The 22,846-nt window shown below is 46.1% G+C and overlaps 1 protein-coding gene and 1 long non-coding RNA gene across 2 annotated transcripts; both read right to left on the reverse strand.

The window, feature by feature from the left end:
- Positions 1–6,496: 6,496 nt before the first annotated feature.
- Positions 6,497–12,315, reverse strand: PLAU (plasminogen activator, urokinase). Its single transcript, XM_043476495.1, has 11 exons — positions 12,162–12,315; positions 11,726–11,814; positions 11,243–11,276; positions 10,999–11,106; positions 10,513–10,687; positions 10,231–10,322; positions 9,824–10,043; positions 9,463–9,611; positions 8,741–8,881; positions 8,241–8,389; positions 6,497–7,598 (listed from the first exon to the last, which is right to left on the reverse strand). Exons 2-11 carry the CDS (start codon positions 11,780–11,782, stop codon positions 7,422–7,424), a joined length of 1,302 nt encoding a protein of 433 aa, XP_043332430.1. The 5' UTR covers positions 11,783–11,814; positions 12,162–12,315; the 3' UTR covers positions 6,497–7,421.
- Positions 12,316–12,844: 529 nt separating this feature from the next.
- On the reverse strand, positions 12,845–15,464 carry LOC122446381. The gene is made up of 2 exons (XR_006270858.1): positions 14,667–15,464; positions 12,845–13,607 (listed from the first exon to the last, which is right to left on the reverse strand). It is a non-coding gene; the product is annotated as an uncharacterized LOC122446381 (long non-coding RNA).
- Between the last annotated feature and the right edge of the window lie 7,382 nt (positions 15,465–22,846).

Here is a 22,846-nt window from a genome sequence, read left to right on the forward strand (position 1 = left end):
AAGCCCTGGGATCATCTATAGATAGAGGCAACCCAGCAAAAACTTCCTTGGCAAAGTGATCTCTGAAGCATACAAAGAACTTAACCAGTCGAAGAAAGTCCCAGGCAGAAGGCTCATGATGAACAAGGGCCCTGTGATGATAGAGGAACTGATGAGTAGGAGAATGGCTGAGTAGGGCAAGCCTGGAAGAGGTTGGTATAAGGCAGAGCTGGATAAGAGGTAGAGGCTGGACTGTGCCCAAGCTAGACAGCAGGAGTAATGGGAGTTATTAAGCACATTTGCATTTTCAAAAGATTTGTTACTTCAAATGAGCAGAATGGATTGTTGGGAGTGTTCAATTCAGCTCAGTCGCTCAGTCGTGTCTGACTCTTTGCGATCCCGTGGACTGCAGCATGCCAGGCTTCCCTGTCCATCACCAACTCCCAGAGCTTGCTCAAACTCATGTCCATCGAGTAGGTGATGCCATCCAACCATTTCATCCTCTGTCATACTCTTCTCCTCCTGCCTTCAATCTTTCCCAGCATCAGGGTCTTTTCAAATGAGTCAACTGTTCACATCAGGTGGCCAAAAGTACTGGAGCCTGAGCTTCAGCATCAGTCCTTTCAATGAATATTCAGGATTGGTTTCCTTTAGGATTGACTGGTTTGATCTCCTTGCAGTCCAAGGGACTCTCAAAAATCTTTCCCAGCACCACAATTCAAAAGCATCAACTCTTCGGCGCTAAGCTTTCTTTGTGGTGCTACTCTCACATCCATAAATGACTAATGGAAAAACCATAGCTTTGATTAGATGCACCTTTGTTGGTAAAGTAATGTCTCTGCTTTTTAATATCTATCTTTGGTCATAGCTCTTCTTTCAAGGAGCAAGCATCTTTTAATTCCATGGCTACAGTCACCATCTGCAATGATTTTGTAGCCCAAGATGTCAGTTTCCCATTGTTTCCCCATCTATTTGCCGTGAAGTAACGGGACCAGATGCCATGATCTTCGTTTTCTGAATGTTGAGTTTTAAGTCAGTTTTTTCACTCTCCTCTTTCATGTTCATCAAAAGGCTCTTCAATTCTTCTTAGCTTTCTGCCATAAGGGTGGTGTCCTCTGCATATCAGATGTTATTTCTCCTGGCAATCTTGTTTCCAGCTTGTGCTTCATCCAGCCCGGCATTTCACATGATGTACTCTGCACATAAGTTAAATTAAAAAGATGACAATATACAGCCTTGACGTACTCCTTTCCCAATTTGGAACCAGTCTGTTGTTCCATGTCAGGTTCTAACTGTTGCTTCTTGACCTGCATATAGGTTTCTCAGGAGGCAGGTAAGGTGGTCTGGTATTCCCATTTCTTTAAGAATTTTCCATAGTTTATTGTGATCCACATAGTCAAAGGTTTTAACATAGTCAGTGATGCAGAAGTAGATGTTAGAAATTTCTGGAATTCTCTTGCTTTTTCAATGATCCGATGGATGTTAGTGCTTTGATCTCTGGTTCCTCTGCCTTTTCTAAATTCAGTTTGAACATCTGCAAGTTCATGGTTCGTGTACTATGAACCATGTGCATGTTGAAACCTCACTTGGAGAATTTTGAGCGTTACTTCGCTAGCGTGTGAGATGAGTGCAGTTGTGCAGTAGTGTGGTAGTGGTGGGAGTGTGGAGGGAGTGAAAGAAGTGATAGAGTCAATGAGTCTAGAGTCAAAGCTAGAAGTCAATAGCTTCCCAACCTGGGGAGGCCATTTGGGAAGTTATTGTGGTGGTCTAAGCAAGAGTGGATGGTGGCAGGGGCTCAAGTAATGATGGTGGTGAAAATAGAGAGACATGGATGACCTCAAGAACTATGAGACAAAATGCCCAAATTTGGGATGAAGAGGGTGAAAGGAGAGACGTATTGAGATGACTCTTAGGTTTCTGGATGTGATAGAGGTGGTGCCATCACCTGAGACAGAGAGTAATAGAAGTCAATCAGGTTGGGGCCTGAAGACAGGGCTGATTTGGGACAGGTTGAGTTTGAAGTGCCCGGTATGTGAAAACCAAAAGGAATGTCAAGTAGACAATGAAAACTAAGGGTTTGTAGCTCAGAGGAGATGTCTGGCTGGAGATAAGCATCTGTAAGTCAACTGTTGATTGATGGTAATTTAAACCTGAGTGTGAATAAGACTGTGTGGGAGAAAGTTTAGGGCGGGAAGAGGAGCTGGTCTTGGGTCTGGTCTTGGGGAACCCAATATTCAGGGCCGAGTGGGGGAGGTTGAGATGGCAAACCATTAATATGAAATGTCCAGAGTAGGCAAACTCATAGAGACAGAAAGTAGATTAGCAGCTGAGGGAAATGGGGAGAAAAGGGAGTGATTACTAACAGGTATGGGATTTCTTTTTTTATTACAGTTGATTTGATATGTTGTGTTAGTTTTGGTTGTACATATATTCATTCTTTTTCAGATTCTTTTCTCATGTAGGTTATCACAGAACACTGAGTAGAATTCCCTGTGCTATATCGTAGGTCCCTGTTGGTTGTTTATCTTATATAGTAGAGTGTGTATGTTAACCCCAGGCTCTTGATTTATCCCTCTTCCCCAGTATGGGGTTTCTTTTTGAGGTAACAAACATGGTCTAAAATTGATGGTGATGATAGTTGCACAATTCCGTGAATATACTAAAAATCATTGAGTTGTACACTTTAAATGGGTGAATTGTATGGTGTGTGAATTAGTATATCCCAATAATACTATTATTTAAAGAAGAGCTCAGCAAACTCCTCTCACTGTGATTCAAAGGGCAGGCTCACGTGTCTGCAGCTGGGGAAGAAGGTGGACAAGTTGGGGTGAGGGTGGTAGGGTGTAAGCAGGGGTGTGGTTGTTGTGGGAGGTTGGCTTGGGAAAGGCAGAGCATGAGTGGAAATCAAGTCAGATCCTGATAATACAATGGGCCACAGACTATTTCAGAAGGTGGGGTTCTGGTGAAAGCAAAAACCACTTCAATGAAATCAGGTTTCAACCAAAAAGACTGAGGTTCACTTGAGAAGGGTGAAGTGTGACTTTCCAACTGGTGGTTGAATGTGATCTGCTCACTTGGCCTGGGATTCTTTTAAGAGAGAAGAATTATAATCTAGGCCAGGGTTGAAATTCTGACACACCTAGCCTCCCCAAAGCCAGCATCCCTGAAATAGGGAGCTTGAAAAGAGGGCTGCTAACCTTCCCTCAGGTGGGGCCCTGCTGAGAAGTCATATGTCACAGTGCTGGGCCTGTGTGCTTTGGAGCCAGGTGCCTGGGTCAGAAGCCTGGCTCCACAACTTACCAGCCACACTACCTTGGGCAAGTCACCCAATCTCTCTGTGCCTCCATTTTCTCTACTGTTATGTGGGGCTAAGGGTGGCACCTTCCCGCATCAATAGGATAGTTACAAGGATTAAACCAGATCCTTGGTGAAGGACCTTTAGCACAAGGTCCAGTACATGGGGACACTAGAAGAACGTAGTCCTTAAAGTGAGTGACAGGGTCGTATCTGGAGCCACAAAACTGGTTACTGGAGAAGTGGCTGATCCCTGCTAACCCTGAGTGAAGTCTGTGACAGGGAAGAGACAGCAGCTGACTGGGGGTCAGTCAGGTGGCTGGGAAATGGTCTGAAGATTGTTAGCAGTGCATTGCTCAACTTGTCAGTGGGGTTTATACTTCCTGTTTTCAGTATCTGTGAGCCCTGATGCTGGCACTGCTCGTGTTGGAACACGATCTTTCTTGGCCCCTGGGGTGGGGAATGCAGAGGCTGAGAAGCAACTCAGTGTGGGCTGGGCTCCTTAGCTTCACACGGTGCCTTTTCTCTCCTAGCAGATTTCAGCTTCCACAAAACATATGTATTCAGTCCTGGTGTGCAAGAGGGGAGGGGGTTCCTAATTCAATTCTATAAGAATGTACTGAGTTTTATGATAGTAGGCACTGTTTTATGAGCATTTACCAGGCGCCAGGGTTATGGCTAAGAGATTTCTGAGTGCATGAATCCTTATAACAATCCTGGGAGGTAGATACCTCTTTTATACCAATGAAGAAGTTCAGTCAGTTCAGTCACTCAGTTGTGTCCGACTTTGCAACCCCATGGACTGCAGCATGCCAGGCATCACCAAGTCTCAGAGCTTGCTCAAACTCATATCCATCGAGTCAGTGATGCAATCCAACCATCTCATCCTCTGTCGTCCCCTTCTCCTCCTGCCTTCAATCTTTCCCAGCATTAGGGTCTTTTCAAATGAGTCAGCTCTTCACATCAGGTGGCCAAATTATTGGAGTTTCAGCTTCAGCATCAGTCCTTCCAATGAATATTCAGCATTGATTTCCTTTAGGATTGACTGGTTGGATCTCCTTGCAGTCCAGGGGACTCTCAAGAGTCTTCTCCCACACCACAGTTCACAAGCATCAATTCTTCAGCACTCAGCTTTCTTTATAGTCCAACTCTCACATCCATACATGACTACTGGACAAACCATAGCTTTGACTAGATGGACCTTTGTTGGCAAAGTAATGTCTCTGTTTTTTAATATGCTTTATAGGTTTGTCATAGCTTTTCTTCCAAGGAGCAAGCATCTTTTAATTCCATGGCTACAGTCACCATCTGCAGTGATTTTGTAGCCCAAAAAAATACAGTCTCTCACTTTTTCCATTGTTTCCCCATCTATTTGCCATTAAGTTATGGGATAAGATGCCATGATCTTCATTTTTTGAATGTTGAGTTTTAAGTAAACTTTTTCACCCTCCTCTTTCATGTTCATCAAAAGGCTCTTTAGTTCTTCTTTGCTTTCTGCCATAAGGGTGGTGTCATCTGCGTATTGGATGTTATTGACATTTCTCCTGGCAGTCTTGATTCCAGCTTGTGCTTCATCCAGCCTGGCATTTCACATGATGTACTCTGCATATAAGTTAAATAGGCAGGATGACAATATACAGCCTTGATATACTCCTTTCCCCATTTGGAACCAGTCTGTTGTTCCATGTCCAGTTCTAACTGTTACAATTGGCCTGATTATGTGAAGGGCTCAGTAAATTCAAGATGTGCTCAGCATATGTTCTCTTCATGAACAGTTAGATTTCTGAGAAGGGTTTGAAGGTACAAGGTATGCTAGTCTTCCTGTTCAGAGACCCTCTAGACCATGGACACCTGGAAGGCAAGGACCCAGAGCATTCAGTTTTTAATCCCCATAATGTAGCATGTTTCATTCATTATGATGCAGTGGTTCAGAGCATGGATTTTGGAGTCAGGTGGCCCAGATTAGATACCTGTATGACTTGGGATACAGTATAACCTTTTTTGCTTCAGTTTCCTCATTGGTTCACAGCAAACTGTGAAAAATTCTTAAAGACATGGGAATATCAGACCACCTTACCTGCCTCCTGAGAAATCTGTATGCAGGTCAGAAGCAACAGTTAGAACTGGGGAATTTTTCTAAAATCACGAGCCCTGGCACCAGTCCTGACCTGAATCATAGCCTCTGTGGGTGGAGCATAGACTATCTATCTATTTTTAAAGTTCTCAGGTGACTTAGTAAAGAAACACTGCCAAAACTCACTAACCTAGCTTGGAAATTTCAGTATTTTGGCATCCAGCTATAACTCCTGGCTTGCCTTTACATACAATCTTTAAGAAGTTGATGTTTGGTTCAAAATACATGTATACATACATCAGGATATCACTCAGCTTTAGATTCTGAACTTCCTGATATTGAGGATAGGAAAGGCTGGTCATGAACTTCATTAACACACCGGGGAAACTCAGCACCAGCCTCATACAAAAATTATGGGAAGTTACGTTTTCTGTTTCCTGAATACCACCAACTCAAGCTGGGCTGGGTTTTGGATCAGCAACGTGTGCATGTCTCCCGCTTTGGTGAATTCAGCCCAAGGATTGTTGGGGATAGAATGAAGAGAATATGGTAAGACTAATCCTAAAGACCCTGGAGCAGGATGTGGCAACCCACTCTGGTATTCTTGCCTGGAGAATTCCATGGACATAGGAACCTGGCCAGCTACAATCCATGGGGTCTCAAAGAGTTGGACACAACTGAAGCGACTTAGCACACATGCAGTCCTAAAGAGGATCACGTGTAAAGTTGAATATGATGTGCACTGCCCAAAGGCATCAGGCTCAGGAGGGAACAGAGAGTTGACAAAGCCTGCACACCATTTATCAAGCTGTGGACTTTTGGCTTGGGGCACCTTTTTTTTTTTTTGGCCATACCACCAGATGTGGGATCTTAGTTCCCCAGGGATCAAACCTGCACTTCCTACATTGGAAGGCAGAGTCTTAACCACTGGACTGCCAGAAGTCCCTGGGGCACCTTTTTGTACCTTATGTGCTGTGGAGGATTTGCACTACAACTCTCCTAGCTTCTCCTTCCCAAAGGCCCAGTAAGTCCAAGATATAGCCCCATGGGAATCCCTGGGATGCATTCCACCACCTTCATCTTCTACTTTTTATGCTCCCAATTCCCTCCCATACAAGCACCAGGAAAGAGCCAAAATCTTCAGAAATATCACATTTGATTGATCATATTTATTCAAAATTACAAAAATAGATATAAATAAAAATACCAGAATATAATTATTAAATATTCAGTGTACAGAAGTGGTCCTCACCTCACTCAGCAAGGATTGGATGAACTCGGCTAGAAGGTCAGAAGGGATAACTGGCCAAGAAAATATCCATGTGAAACTGAAACTGCAAATTTAGTGCTTCTCACAGTCTGTGCCCCAGAATGATACATTTATACATATCATTGCCTGGGAGGCCCAAGAGGCCCCAGGAGTGACCCACGACTTCTCCAAACAGGCTATTCTGTATGATGTCACATCCAGACAATTTGGGGAAGTATCTAGACTTGCAGTCAGACATAGAACACCAGCTCTTACACTGACACAGCTTGCGCACAAGTGTGCAAACATATACACGCAAATGTAACATTTCCTGATACATTCATAGAATGTCAGAGCCCTTCCCTCAAGTCATTAGTGTCTCTACTCTCCAAACCATTGTTCTTTCATTGGTTGAGCTCTCTCAAGAGACCTCAGTTCTGTTACACTTCCTAATTGGGAAATTATTCATTTCCCAACAGTGGGCCTCATGAATGGCCCACTGCCAGGAAGCTGGGTCTCCTTCCACCTATGCACAGGAGATGCCATTTTTAACTCCAGGAAGCTTTAGTCCAGAAATGGACAATACTATCCTGGTCCAGGACCACCCTTCCATCCTGATCAGGAAGGATCTGGGCGTCCAGCACCCAGACTATATCTGAGGGTAAGTCTACTGTCGTTCACCCTGGGGGCAGCACAGGCAAAACCACCTCTGCAGAGTCCATCTTCCTCAGTCTCTTCCTTATATATAGCTGTGCAGCTGGCCTACTGCAAAGACGACGGTCAGCATGTGAGTGGGTGGTGCTTTCCTTGGTTCTCTAGGGTCCTTCAGAGGGCAAGGTCAATCTCTCCCCTGGTGTGAGTGTGGATCCAGGGCAGGAATTTTGAGACCCTTGTGTAGACTCCTGGCTTGTCCTTCATGGCACATTCACGGCCCCAGCTCACAATCCCAGTCAGGGTCAGGCGGCCTTGGATGGTGCAGACCAGCGGGCCCCCTGAGTCTCCCTGTTAAGCCAAAGACACAAAAGGTGAGTCCTAGGAGAAGTGAGAAGGGGGCCTATCATGCCGAAGAGAGAAAAGAGCTTCCTAGAGTCAAAGTCCTTAGTGACTCCCAATTTTCTACATCAAGTTTAAAAATCCTCTGCTTGACTTTCAAAGTCCTGTTATCTACAATTCCATCTACATTTTCAGACCCTATACTTCTCCTTCCCATCCCAAGATATACTGTGGTCATTCTCATTTTTGTATCTTGCAAACTGAAATGCTCTCTAGTCTTCTCTCTGCCTCCCTATCAAATTCCTATGGATTAAGAGGCACATTCTTTCTAAAGCACACCCTGCCATGACCATCTTGTTGGTGCTCACCTCCTTCTCCTAAACAGCTGATCAACTATAATTTACATGACACTCCGAGCACTGCATTGTATTATTTTCTATTGTTTTCTCTTTCTTATGGTCTTAGTCCCTGTCCCTTTCTGAGTCTGAAGTGCCTAGCACAGAGCCAGGCTCTTGACAAATGTTTGGAACCCCAGTCCTGGTCCTGGCTTCTTGGGACTTTGACTGGAGAAAGACTCCCCAAAGTTGATAGGAAAAAGCCCAGGAGCCCTGGGAGAACAGGGTGATGGAGAGAGATGCTTGGAACTCTCACCTGGCAGGAATCTGTTTCCCACTGTGGGTCAGCCGCACACAGCATTTTGTCAGTGACTTCCGCGCCATAGTAGTGGGGCTGCTGACACTTCTCATGGGAAACCAGATTCACAAAAGTCATTTTCAGCTGCTCTGGGTAGCGATAGTCAGCTGGATGGAGGAAACGGGGAGGAATTTATGTTAAGATGTGTATGTCCAGTCTGCACACCGTGACTCTGTCAGGGAGGGGACCAAAAAGTGTCCCTACCAGGGAAAGCCCTTATTTTTTTCCCACCCAAAATCTACATATTTACCCCACCTGTAGTCCCTCACCCCTCACCCATTTAATTTTATGGCTTATCAGTTCCTAAATAATGCTCCCCACTCCATCCCCGGACCCATCTGCTGCTTCCACCATTCTCCCATCTCTTTCTCCACAGTCCTCCCTTGATCAAGCTGAGCTCACTTCCAGGCTACAACACTTGCCCAGGACCCTCTCAGCCAGACCCAAATGTCACTTACAGGGATGCTCTTTTCCGAAGCCAGTGATCTCACACCTTGTGCCAAAATGGGCATCTCCATATAGTGGGGGCAGGCAGATGGTCTGTATGGACCGGGAGGGCTGTGCACATTGCCCTTTGCTGGTACGGATCTTCAGCAAGGCTAGGGGAGCAGGAAGGAGGCAGAGGAGAAAGATCACCATGTGGTTAGGGGGTTACCATCACTCCCCTCCAAACCCTGAGGCTGTCTGTTCCTGCATTAGTCAAGGTCAGAGGGCATCCTGGGAGGTCTGCTGGTAGCCTGTCACCTAAAACAAGCCTCTTCTATTCCATGCCTCAAGGGTTTTGTTCCAGTTGCTGACAGAGGCTTAGACAGCCAGGGCTACTGCTTACAGCTATATGGATTTTTTTCCTGAAAAAAGCCCTGGCAGAGGTAGTTGGGCTGAAACCAGCCCCAATACCCTCTCCAAGTTCTATATCCTGGGACAGACAGAGGCTCCATCCCACAACAGAAAGGGCATCCCAGTCCAAGCTATTGCCACCCAGAGGAAATTCACCTGTTTGGAAATTCAGGGACTCTACAGAGGAGCACCAGGCCTCTCATGTTTTTCACTCCGAACTCTTCCCTACCACTCCCTTTAAAGCAGGGTCTTCAAGTTCCACTACAACCCCAACTTCCCGCTCAGGTCTCTCCAGATCCCCTCCTCCCAGCTATCATTGGGCAGATGAGGGTTTTCCACTCACCAATATCATTGTGGTGAGCAAGGGTGTCCGCACTGTAGTCCTCATGCAGGATGAGCTTTTCCACCTCAAACTGCATCTCCCCATGTGTGTGGGATTTAATCCTTGACCGACCCAGGTAGACAATGTAGTCCTCCTTCTTTGGGTGATCACTGTGGGGAGATTTGATCTCAGAGAGTCTGATCCTGTGAGGTCTATCACTTCCCCCTCCCCGCCACAATGACCTGAGAGCATCACCTCTCCCCAAGGCCATGGGTCATATAGAGAGAGACTGAGGGATTAGAAATAAGGGGAATCTTTTGCTGGGAAGGAGGAAGGGATTAGTTTGGGCAGAAGGGTCAGGGACAAGAAACGAGGAACATACATGAAGCAGTGTGTGGCGCTGACCACCCAGCAGGGACTGATGAGACTGCCACCGCACACATAGGTGACCGAGCCTCCTCGATGCCTCCTATAGATGGCTGCAAACCAAGGCTGGTTCTCAATGGCGGTGAATTCTCCCCCAACAATCTTAAAGCGAGGCCTCAGAGCCTTCTGGCCACACTGGAACTCTGCTTGCTCCTTAGGAGAGGAGGGACTTTCTCCTGGAGGAGAAAGAAAGGGATGTCTTAGCGAGGGAGGTAGGATAAAGTGTTTTGCTCCTGGTCCTCTGACCACCCAGTTTTCAGGGCCAGGCAGGCCTCCCTCCTCATCCCTCCTGTGATGCAATAAGGGAACATAGGAGTTTGTCATCTTCCACCCCACCATCATAAACAGGCCAGTGACACTTACCAACAGAGCAGTCCTGCACCATGCACTCCTGGACAAACTGCTTTAGGCCAACCTGCACGTAGCACCAGGGCCTTCTCTGATTGTCCGGGTTCCTGGCAACATAGAGGGGAGGAGGGTGTCACTCCAAGCCAGTTTGCCTTTTCTGTATCTTCCCCTTCAGAGAAGACTCAACCAATGGCCTTGATTTTCTTGCACTATGGCCAGCACTTGGCAAACAGGATAGTAACAAGAGTTTCTGTGAGGCCATGAGGAAGGTCCTTGCTACCCCCACTTACCACTTACCTGCAATAATTGTGTTTCCCCAGGCCCAGCTGAATGGCATCAGATCTGTGGGCATGGTACGTTTTCAGAAGGACAGTGGCAGAGTCCCAGGCCAGGCAGGGCCGGCCTCTGAGGTCTGTGTTGGCCTTCCCTCGGTAAGAGTGACCATTCCCCTGATAGCAGGTTTTCGATGTATCTGTGGAAGAATGTGGGGATGAGAATATTAGAGAAGGAAGTTCAGACAGGCATTTTAGAGAACTTGCCAGGCCTCAGATGATATCAGTGAGGTAGAAGATCCTAGAGAGGGTCTCTTTCCATCCCCATCTTACATTTGGGCAGCCCCAGCTTCATGAGACAGTGTGTGTTCACTGTACATCACATGGGGGTGAAGATGCCCTCCACTCTACCTCCTAACTCCTGCCTGCTCTTGCATCCCACCCATGTCTCCCTACCCTCAAATCACTGGTACCCCTTGCCCCTTCCCAGTTAGAGTCAGGACCCCCATACCTATCTCACAGTGCTCCCCTTGGAATTTCTTTGGGCAACTGCATCGCCGAATGTTGGAGAAGTACTTGTAAGACACACATTTTCCTCCGTTCAGACAGTCACAGTTTGCTGGAAAACACAAAGGTTGGAGGGTAAGCAAGGAGCGTGGGAGTAGGCCTGGGGAGAACCAGCCTTGAAGCAAGAACAGGGAGGGGCTGCCCCTTGAGGCTTTTCCAAGATGTCTGTGCAAGGGGTGGATACTCACATACACCAGACTCTTTATGAACTTCATTGCTGCCCTAGAAGAGATAGGGGAATGGGGGAGAGAAAGTTCAACAAAGGTTCCATGTTCCTGAGACCCCAGAGCAAAGATGAACTGGCTCCAATCCCAAAACTCACCCTCCCTCCAGTTGCCTCTCTCCTCACCCTGTTCATGTCTGTCTAGCCCTCATATGGAAGATCATAGGTTTCCAGCAGGGAGAAATGGACTGACTCAAATAAGCTTCACAAATCAGGTGCCAGCAGGTTCAGGCAGTCCCTGCGGCTTCTTCTTCCCTTGCCAGCAAGTACAAGCTCCCCAGTTCTCAAGGCCCCAATGCCACACCTGTCCTTTTCCCCTATTTGGCCCTACTGTTGATGAATTTTGGAGGACTCCAACTCCCTATGCAGCCTCTTCCTTCCCCTGCGCTGTTCGGGGTCTTGCAAGCCGCCTCCCGCCACCTAAAGTCGAAGCAGGGAAGCCACTCACTTCGGAGTCGCTCACGACCAGGGCACAGACGAGCAGGCACGCCAACAGGACCCTCATGGTGGCAAAGGCTGGGGCTCTAGACAGAGGCTCTGCATGGGAAGGAGAAGTCAGGGGAAGGAGAAGTCAGGGGAAGAAGCGGAGAAGCGCGAAGGCCGACGGGGTGGATTACTGCAGTTCAGGGCTGGAGACCCTAGGTTCCCTGCGGGACGAGCCCGCGGTGACCTGGCTCCCCAGGCCTGGCCGTCTCCCCTCTTTGGAGGTTCAGGCGGTCGTGGCGCAGCCTGGACCCGCCGCTGCAGGGGGACACATGGGCACGGGGCGCGGTGACTCAGCGCGCAGACGCAGTCGAGCCGGGGCAGCCGGTAAGGGGAAGTAAAGCCGGCAGCAGCAGGGTCGCCCGCATCCACTCTGCGCTCTCAGGGAGGCTCACACTCACCCGCGGTTACGGCCAGAGGGGCGCAGGACCGGGACTGTGGGGACTTGTAGGCACTCTGGTGCTCCGCCGAGGTCTAGGGCTCCAGTCTCTGCGCTGTGCTGCCAGCCGGCACTGCAGGCTCTATATTAGGACTCGCCCCAGTTCTGGCCCCGCCCCAGCCCGGGATCGCCCCGTCCGCTCCCTTCCCGCCCCTTCCCTGCGGGCCCGCAGCCACTTGAACCCCGCAGGCTTCCACAGCCGAGACTGAGGGGCAGCGCAGTCACCAGTGGAGGGGACTAACCAGGTCTGAACTTAGAGATGGAGAGGTAACGAAATTCACCGCCCGCTCCTTCCATTCACCTGACCTGGGCCCGCTGGGTGCAGCATCCCTCAACCTCCCGAATTGCCAGAAGGAGAGGCGCTAGGGAGACTCTCCCCTCCAGTAAACCTCACCCTCGGCCTCCAACTGCCTAGGACAGAGATTCGGACCCCTGGGCTTAGGGGTAGAGCCCGCAGCTCATACAGCTGTGAAGTCTTTCTCACTTGATTTTAGCCAAAAGGCCGAGAAGCGATGTGTGAAGTCTTTCTCAATGTGAAAATGCACGCTCGCTGAAACAGACCCCCACCCCCGCCCCCGCCGCACCCCGCTGGTTACTGGGGCTGCCCCTGTAGTATGCCGGCTTCTCCAAAATCAACACAACCAGTGGATAAGACAAGCTGAGTTTATTGCTTACTGCAGTAAGGCAGTTTGGTCGTGACAGGCGGTGGGGGAGGGCGTCGGATTTTATTGAGAATTTGCAGTTTGATTGGGCTTCCCTTGCGGCTTAGTTGGTAAAGACTCCGCCTGCAATGCGGGAGACCCGGGTTCGATCCCTGGGTTGGGAAGATCCCAGGAGACGGGAAAGGCTACCCACTCCAGTATTCTGGCCTGGAGAATTCCGTGGATTAGTCCACGGGTCACAAAGAGTCGGACACGACTGAGCGACTTTCACTTTTGCAGTTTGATTTAAGGGAGTCTTTGAAAGTGAGGGCTTGATAAGGACTGGATAAGAATCCTGCTATGATTTTGTAGGATTGTGAGAACAGGGCTTCCCAGGTGGCGCTAGTGGCATAGAACCTATCTGCCAATGCAGGAGACATAAGAGACTTGGATTGGAACCCCCGAGGGCATGGTAACCCTCTCCACTATTCTTGCCTGGAGAATCTCCATAGAGAGATGACACAGGAAGGCTAGAGTCCATAAAGTTCCAAAGAGACACGACTGAGGCGATTTTACACTCACACACGTGAGAATAAAGTCTTAGGGCACAAACTGTCGATGCTTTCTATTGAAGTTTTGATGTGTCTTCCAGGAAGTTCCTCTAATGAACCATCCATAGTATTGTCACTTAATAAAGACAATGGAAGAATAAAGCCTTCTTAATGTAGAAACTTCTGTTTTCACCTCTGAGGAAAGGAATTGGGAAACTGGAGGACAAGAATAGGAAGATTTATTTTTCACTATATGGCCTTTTACACTGTTAAATTTTTGAACATATCCTTGTATATCACCCATTCCAAAAAGATAATTACAGTTCTAAATGCATGTTTATTTAGTATTCTATATCATAAAACCTTGTTTCTACTAAGATAAAATAATTGTTCATCAAGTAAGATTGGTCTTCAGAAAGACCATGTGTAAAGACCTCTACTTATGCTTCCTGCCTGAGGGCAAGTGCACGGTTGTGTACACACACACAAGTCCATGCATATACACGTATGTCTCAGGCAGAGCTGAAGAACCACAGTAGGGACTCTGAAGTTCAGTCACCCCCATCCCTTTCCCCTAGTGTTGAGAACCAGGGCTTGGGGTCACCTGAATCTCCCTGTCACCTCAGTGGAAGGGTAGGAGGCTGAATCCTCCCAAGGCTTAGGAGAGGGGGCCCACGGGGAGGCCCAAAGAGGCATAAGGCTCAGTCATGTCTGACTGTTACAGGCTCAGTCATGTCTGACTCTGTGCCATCCCATGGACTGTAGGCTCTGTCCATGGGATTTCCCAGGCAAAAATACTGGAGTGGGTAGCCATTCCCTTCTCCAGGGGATCTTCCCAACCCAGAGATTGATCCTGGGTCTCCCGCATTGCAGGCAGATTCTTTACCGTCTGAGCCACCAGAGGCCTACGGCATTTTGCTGCCTGGCAAACCTGGACCTTGGGTGTGGGTTCACCTGGGAGGGGTAGGAGAGAGTACCAGGAGAGCAGCAAGAAGGAAAGCCTCTTTGCTCTGCTCCAGCCAGAGGTCTCAGGAGTCCGGCCTCTGCCTGGGGAAAGTACAAGCTCACTCTCCAGCTTGTGAGGCCAGTGAGAGATTTTCTGTGTGCAGCTCTGAACTGCCAGCCTCACGTACTGAGTCAGAATGCTAGAGGCCTCCGAACCAGCCTTGCTACTTCCTCTAGAAGATTGTGGTGTTTTGTTTGGAGTTAGAACCCACTAATTGTAAATAAACGTGATCAAAATGTAAACAGAGACGTTGCAGCCTGAGGACTTACCCCGAAACTTGTAGGTTAGTTATCAGGAAATTCCCAGCTGACTGTTGTGATTCACAGCACTCTCCCGGCAGCTCTCATGACTTCAGATTACTTGGCTGGAGGCTGTCATGCTGATTCTGAGAGCAGGATGACCTCATTTCCTCCCGGACAAAGAGACTAGGAGACCGTTATGCACCATGACACTCCTCTTCCCCCTCCTTCCTGTTGTGGCCTCTTCACCTGGTTGAACAATCCTAGAGCCTCGGTGAAGAAAGAATTTCTTTTCCACTTTGTGACCTTTGGTGCTCTCTGAAATCTGTGTTCATCTTTTGGTGCACAATCATCTTTTAATTCTTTTAGGGCAGACACTACATCTTAAGTATCTTTCTCTCCCTCAGCACCTGATGCACACCTTGTTCACCTAGGTGCTTTGTTATGAAGGAATCCATGAACAAGTGAGAAGGAAGCATTCTGGGGCATCCTGGAAGTTTCCCTCCTTCTCTTTGTCTTTTCTTTTTTTCCTTGCCATAAAAAAAATAGTACTGACATAATTTCTGTCTTTTGCTAAAAAGCACCTTGATACAAACCATTCCTCTTTAAACTCAGAGCTGCCTTACATAGCTGGGAATTGTTATTCCCATTCTGTAAATGAGGAAAATGAGGTGGAGAGAAGAGACCTAACTGATAAGTGGCAAAGCAAGCACTAGAACCCAGATTTTCTGATCTCCGGTCCTGTGCTCTATACCTCACTGCCTCCAAAGAAAAGGATTCAGAACAGAAGACTCTGAAGAGAAGGATCAGATGATGCAAGATGCTCCTGCTCAGGTGAGCCCTCTTGCTGCCTTTGGAGACTTCTTTCTGGAAACACACCTCAGACTATGAACTCAGCTCCCGGGAGGCCTGGCTATAATATGAGTTAGTCTCTTGCCTGAATTCCTGAAACTAACTTAGTGGTCTAGGGTATCTGAAGTTTCTGTCAAGTGTGAGAAAATAAGGAACTGAATATATGTGGTTTCATTCTGTTCTGGACTCTCAGAGTAAAACCACCAACCTCCTGCTTCCACATCTCAGCAGTTCAGACCCGTCAAGTTAGATGTGGCAAAAGAGACTAATGGAGAGGCGCGGTTTCCTGGAGAGACTCATAAAAAAGCAGGCAGATGCCAAGTGTGCAAGGAGGACCAGGATGCCAAACTTAGCCCTGAGACTGTGTCCAGGAAGCTGGCCCACTGAAGGGCTATTTTCTGACTAGCAGGACCCAAAGGGAAGTTCATGTCGAGTCACAGGATGTTTTCCCGGGTTGCTATACCAAGAATGTTCAACTTGGTACTGTGTGTAGAGTACAGTGTCTAGCCACAGGTCAGCCACATCCAAGTCGAATGACCTCAGGCAAGATAGTTAATCCTTTGGGTCTCAGTTGCCCATGGACAAAAAGAGGCAACGCCTGCCCTGCTTGTGCCTCACTTTGCCGATTGAATGAGGTCATAGTCGTGTGTGAAATCATTTGTTCATTCCTCTATTAAATCACTCAGTATTTATCATGGGCCTTGTATGTGTCAGGCACAGTTCTAGATGCTAGAGACTCACGGATGAAATTTGTAAACTGTAATTCCTACCTCAAATGCCTGTCTTGCTTTCCTGTCTATGACTGTCCTGGCTCAGAAGTCCAGGCCATTCCTGGGACTTCATCCCAGGATTGCAGTTAAGTGGCAGTGCTACGTCCTTAGCCAACAGTTCCCAGCAGCCGGCCAGCTGTGCGCTGCTCATCCCCACAGTGCTGACTCCCACTCCCTCCTTCTCCTCTTTAGTTGTCCGTGGCCTGAAACTCCTCTTTCTCTCACACGCGTGGGACAGATTCCTCTGCAGTTCCGGGAAGGAGGTACTGAATGCTGGTCACAATTTCCTTGGGTCTGAAGACATGTTGGGTCTCTACATGTTTAATGCTAAGGGTGAGGATACTGTTTCACAGTAGGCACTGGAAGCCACGTCTGGGGCCTGTAACATGATAGGGGAGGTGCTGGAGCTGCTAGGCCCCCAGTGGCCTGTGGAAAGAGTAGGGTGGGGGAAACCACATACTTGCTTCCTTACTCATGGAATGCAAAAAGCCCAGGGGCTATACCCTGAGGTTATACTCTTTCGTCAGTGAACAAAGGAGCCAAATTGGACCCTCCAGCTTCATCTTATGATCCCTACCCTTTCTCATCATTTCTGCCTCATCATCTCTGGTCCAATTCCTAGCCCCACCCAAGCCAGTAAGCTCAGACCTCTGAATGAATTATTTTGAGCCTTGGCCAGATTTTCCTTTGTCCCTAATCTAAATCTGGTTACTTCCTAAATCAGGAACTTGTTACCTCAAAGAGTGTTGGTCATGGCTTTCTAGACCTTCTGGATTCTGAGGCCACCTACCAGAAACAAAGCTAGGCCCTGGTCCTAGGACTTCTATTTGGAGCACAGGCCACCTTGTTGGATGACAATAGCTCCTTAGCTGGAAGCTAAAAGGGATTCCAGGAACAAAGGACTATAATGAGAACCCCAAAACTAATGGGTTTGCTAAAAACTGCCAAGAAGTCAATGCTGTTAAAGGAAGTACATTCAACTAGGAGCTAGCATACTCAAAACTATTGTTTGGAAGAAAACCAACATAACATCCATAGCCTATATGAGGTATAATTTCATGCGTTTAGGACTCTCACAAGCTGCATTCTATAACTCTGCCTTTAACACAAATGCAGCACTTCCCTTTCCATTACACAGAGAGGAAAATAGAGGGCTGAAGAAAGGAAGTGAATCACTGAAAATGATGAGATTCAGAATTCACCAATTTTGAGGAACCTCATGACACATTTCCCCCCTCCCCTCCTATTCTGAATCCGCTCTCCTCCCTTCCTGACCACCCTCAATCCCCACCCTCAGTCTCTTTGTCTTCCTACCCACCAAAAGGTGTTTCTTTTGTCCAAACAGTGATTGATAACAGTGTGATGAGGCAGCCAAGTCCTGGGGAGAGGTCAGTTCCCTTTTAGAAGGTACTAGAGGATGAAATGCATGGAAGTCTGTGAGAAGAGGGGGCAGGGGAGCCCCTGAAAGAGGTGTGTGTGCAGAGCGAAGAGAAGGAATATTGTGTAGATAATCTAGCCAGGAGGCTCTTGTTTACTCTGAGAACAGTGATGGTAGTAATATGACTGAAACTAAAGAAGAGGAAGTCTGTTCTCTCCAAGGGGATATTATAATCTATCCCTTGTTGAAGATAGATTATAATAGCCAACTTCTGTTGCTTACATTCATTTTCTTTTTCTGGCATTTCCAGTGGCTCAGCGGTAAAGAATCTACCTGCAGTACAGGAGACATGTGTTTGCTCCCTGGATCAGGAAGATCCCCTGGAAGAGGGTATAGCAACCTGCTCCAGTATTCTTGCCTGGAGAATCCCATGGACAGAGGAATCTGGCAGGCTACAGTCCACGGGATCGCAAAGAGTCAGACACAACTAAAGCGACTGAGCAGCATCAGCATTTTTTCAGTGTTAACCACAATCTTTAAGAAAGGTACTATTAATATCACCCTTTTAGGGATGAGAAAACTGAGGCTCCCAGAGTTTAAGCAGTTTACCCATGGTCATGCTGCAGGCAAATGGTAGAGCTGAGACTCACAACCAGAGTTGGCTGATTCCAAGTTTTGGAGAACTGCCTCTGAGGCAATATCATATTCAGTCAGGAAGGTGGAGATGCTAGTCCTTATACCTAATATCCCTATTCTAACCCCATGGTGCCATCCCAGAGTGTCCCCGGTAGTCCCAGTCATGTCTGGGTTGAGTCCTATCTGTGCAGCTTGAGCCAGACTGAAAAAATATTCCTCCTTTTGCTTAATAAACCCAGCCATGGCTGTATCTGCAGGGTCCAGTCAGAGAAGTTCATTGGGTCTTCTGCCTGTGCTTATTTTTCTGTGTAGCTCTCTCTGGAAGCATCAAAGGTGAGTTTTTTCTTTTTCAAAACTGTTATTCACCCATATTTATATGATGGAGATACCTAGGATTTTTCTGTGGGGAAATAACAATAGCATCTCTACACTGAGCATGCATTTTATTTAGCAGGCATTGAGTAATCATCCTGTGTGCATTCTCTCATTTAATCCTCAGTGAAGGAGATGCAGTATGGACCCCTCAGATAAGGAAACTGAGGCCCTGAGAGGCTGAGGACACACAGCCAAGTCAATATCAATAGTATTGTCCTTTTACCTCTTTCTGAGGGGGAAAAAATACCCTGTTAGGTAGGTTCCCTGAAAATCTGTAATAATAAATATTTACTAATGTTATGTTTTCCAACCTTGTCTTAAAAGGTTTTAAGAATTACAAAATCTCAGGTAACTTCCTAGGAAATTCTGATTCATTAAGTCCAGAAGTGGGTTCAGGAATCTTATTCTTTATACACATTCCAGAAGATTCTTAAGATCAAACAAGTTTGGAGAAAATGTCAGTCAGTGCATGCCTAGGGGGTGTTCCTTTATTTTTTCACCTAGGAATGCCTAACTAAATCACAAACTTTCCATCCACTGGGGCTTCTACTCTAACCCCATCCTTTGAGACGGGGGCCTGAAGAAAGCAGAGGTGGGAAAATCCAGGGCTGGAAGGCTGACTTTGGGACAGAGTTTCACAGACAGAGATGAATCAAGAAGGGGATGTACACCTGAGTCTTGTGCCAACCCAGTCGCCCTGAGGCGATTTTTCTAAAGAATCTGTTCTGTGAAAGCTAATTGCTTCAGCACCTCTGTACTTGTTCCTTTTTTAGGTATAATGATAGTTTCATTTAAAAAATACCAAACGTATGGCTAATGGAGGGACTTTTCCATGTAGAAACTAAAAGAATTTGGGGAATCAGAGTAACCCTCAAAGTCACGGGAATGGATAAGAAATTGACAACTCAAGGCTTCAGAAAAATTGGGAGAAGCCGAGTGACCCTGAGAACAAAGAAGCATTGAGAATACTTGTACTGACTGGTGCTTTTCTTTTTAAAAATTTGTATTTATTGGTCTTTGCTGCTGTGCCAGTTTTCTTTAGTTGCAGTGTGCAGGCATCTCATTGCAGTGGCTTCTCTTGTTGCAGAGCATGGACTCAAGGCACATGGGCTTCAATAGCTGTGGTCCATTGGCTTAGTTGCCCCGTGGCATGTGGGATCCTCCTAGACCAGGGATCAAACCCGTGTCCCCTGCACTGGCAGGCATATTCTTGACCACTGGACCACCAGGGAAGTCTCTTACTGGTATTTGTCTATCTGTGATATTTCCTCAACTTCTGAGCTTCCCAAGGTCAGCTTATTTGTTTATTTTCTTCTGGTTCCACATGAATAGAACTGGGTTTCCAGAGCATTATCCCTTTGCAGGGAGTGTGGGAACTATGCCTTTCAACAATGGACCCAGCAGCGTATGGGATGACCGCAATGCTCGCATTTGTAGTCAAGAAGGAAGCAGCAATGTCATTCTCCCCATGCACACCCTCTGCTCCTTTGCAAAGTGTCCTAAAGACTTATTCAGTCTGCACTGTGACAGTCAGCTTAGTCTAACCGTAAAGAAAATTCAATGCCAAGTTCTAAAACTAAAAGAACTGAACTCAACTCAAACTGCTCATTTCATTCAATGAACTAAAAATTACTTTCCAATACCTAAGGTATGCCAAGCACTGCTCTAAGCCCTGAGGGCACACAGAAGAGCAGGCATGATCCCTGCCCTGAAGAAGTTTAAAATCTAGTAAAGAAGAAAAAATGAATATACATGAAATAATTTAAAAACCACTAGGTAGGATGGCTTATTAAAAAAAAAAAGAAAGTAACAAATGTTGGCAAAGGATATAAATTAGAACTCTTATGCACTATTGGTGGGATTGTAAGATGTTGCAAACCATAATGGAAAACAGTATGGCAGTTCCTCAGAAAATTAAATCTAGAACTAGCAAAGGTCCAGCAATGCCACTTCTGGATATGTATCAAAAAAACACTTAATAAAAAAAAAAAAAAAAAAACAACACTTAAAACCGAGTTCAAAGAAATGTGTATACCCACGTCATAGCAGCACTACTCACAGTAACCACATGGTGAAGCAATCTGTGTCCACTGACAGATGAAGAGAGAAGCAAAATGGTATAAACATACAGTGGAATATTATTCAGTCTTTAAAAGGAAGAAAAGCTTATCACTTGCTACGTAACAGGGATGAATCTTGAGGACATTGCCAAGCTCCTGCTTAGTCACACATTGTGTCCAACTTTGCAGCCCTGGTAGCCCACCAGGCTCCCCTGTCTAGGGAATTTTCCAGGCAAGAACACTGGAGTGGGTTGCCATTTCCTACTCCAGGGAATCTTCCCAACCCATGGATTGAACCTGAATCTCTTGTGTCTCCTGCATTGGCAGAAGAGTTCTTTACCACTGCATCACCTGGGAAGCCTTGAGGACATTATACTAAGTGAAATAAGCCAGTCACAAAAATCATATATAGATATATAAGATTCCACATGCATCTATCGATACAGAGGTATTCGAAGTAACCAAATTTGTAGAGACAGAGAATGGTGGTTACCAGGGGTTGGTGGGAGGAAAACCTAGGGAGTTGTTGTGAAATAGCTACAAAGTTTCAGGTTTTTTTGTTTTTAATTGAAACATAGTGGTATACAATGTAATGTTAGTTTCATCGTACAACATGGTGATTTAACATTTACATACATTCTGAAATGAACACCATAATAAATCTAGTAACCATTTGTTCTCATACAAAGTTATTTTAATATTATTGATGATATTCTTCAATCTGTATATTACATCCCTGTGACTAATTTTATAACAGGAAATTCAAAACCTTAATTCTCTTCACCTAGTTCCCTCAAACTTTCCCTCTCTGGAAACCACCCATTTGATCTCTAAGAGCCTGTTTTCTTTTTTAAATTAATTGATTATTTATTTTTAGCTGCACTGGATCTTTGTTGTTGCCTGTGGACTTTCTCTAGTTGCAGCGAGCAAGGATTACTCTTTATTGCTGTCCACAGGCTTCTCATCGTGGTGGCTTCTCCTGTGGAGCATGGGTTCCAGGCATGCGTTTTCAGCAGTTGTGGTGAGTGGGCTCAGTAGTTGTGGCACATGGACTTGGTTGCCTCTGGCATGTGGGATCTTCCCAGACCAGGAGTCGAACCTGTGTCCCCTGCATTAGCAGACAGATTCTTAACCCCTGGACCTTGAGAAAAGTTCCAAGTCTGTTTTCATTTTGTTTTTATTTATTTGTTTGTTTTGTTTTTTAGATCCCACTAGATCCCACATATGAGTTCAATCATTTGGTGTTTGTCTTTCTCTGATTTATTTCACTTAGCATGATACTCTCTAGATCCATTCATGTTATTGCAAATGGCAAGGTTTTTTTTATGGCTAAGTAATATCTCATTGTATAAATACTCCATATCTTCTTTATCCATTTATCTATTGATGTGGACTTAGATTCCTTCCATATCTTGGCTATTGTAAATAATGCTGCAATGAACATAAGTGTGCGAGTATCTTTTTGAATTTGTGATTTTTTTTCTTCAGGTAAATATTTGGAAGTAAAATTGTATAGTAGCTTCTTTCTTTCTTTCTGTCTTTCTTTCCTTGAAGAGCATCCATACCATTTTCCATAATGGTTAACCAATTTACAGTCCCACTAACAATACCTGAGGATTCCCTTTTCTCTGCATCCTCGCCAGTACTTGTTATTTGTTGTTTTCTTGTTAATGGTCATGGTCATTCTGACAGGTATCAGATAGTATCTCGTGGTTTTGATTTTCACTTCCCTGATAATTAGTGCTGTTGTGCATCTTTTTATGTGTCTGTATGACCATCTGTATGTCTATTTAGGTCAATAGACATTTTGCCAATTTTTTAATTGAATTATTTTGGCTTTAAAAAAAAATACTGAGTTGTGTGAGTTCTTTATATATTTTGGATATTAACTCCTGATCAAATATATTATTTGCTAATATCTCTTCCTATTCAGTCAGAGAAGGCAATGGCAACCCACTCCAGTACTCTTGCCTGGAAAATCCCAAGGACGGAGGAGCCTGGTAGGCTGCAGTCCATGGGGTCGCTAAGAGTCGGACACGACTGAGCAACTTCCCTTTCCCTTTTCACTTTCATGCATTGGAGAAGGAAATGGCAACCCACTCCAGTGTTCTTGCCTGGAGAATCCCAGGGACGGGGGAG

This window comes from Cervus canadensis, chromosome 8, assembly GCF_019320065.1.
Source record: "Cervus canadensis isolate Bull #8, Minnesota chromosome 8, ASM1932006v1, whole genome shotgun sequence".
NCBI classification, from domain to species: domain Eukaryota; kingdom Metazoa; phylum Chordata; class Mammalia; order Artiodactyla; family Cervidae; genus Cervus; species Cervus canadensis.

What these genes read in the sequence shown, in the direction of transcription:
- PLAU (XM_043476495.1), bottom strand. Translation starts at nt 11,782, where the DNA reads ATGAGGGTCCTGTTGGCGTGCCTGCTCGTCTGTGCCCTGGTCGTGAGC. An exon ending in GGGAAACACAATTATTGCAG is followed by an intron (nt 10,323 to 10,512) that starts GTAAGTGGTAAG and finishes CTATGTTGCCAG; the next exon opens with GAACCCGGACAATCAGAGAA. An exon ending in GGTGCAGGACTGCTCTGTTG is followed by an intron (nt 10,044 to 10,230) that starts GTAAGTGTCACT and finishes TTTCTCCTCCAG; the next exon opens with GAGAAAGTCCCTCCTCTCCT.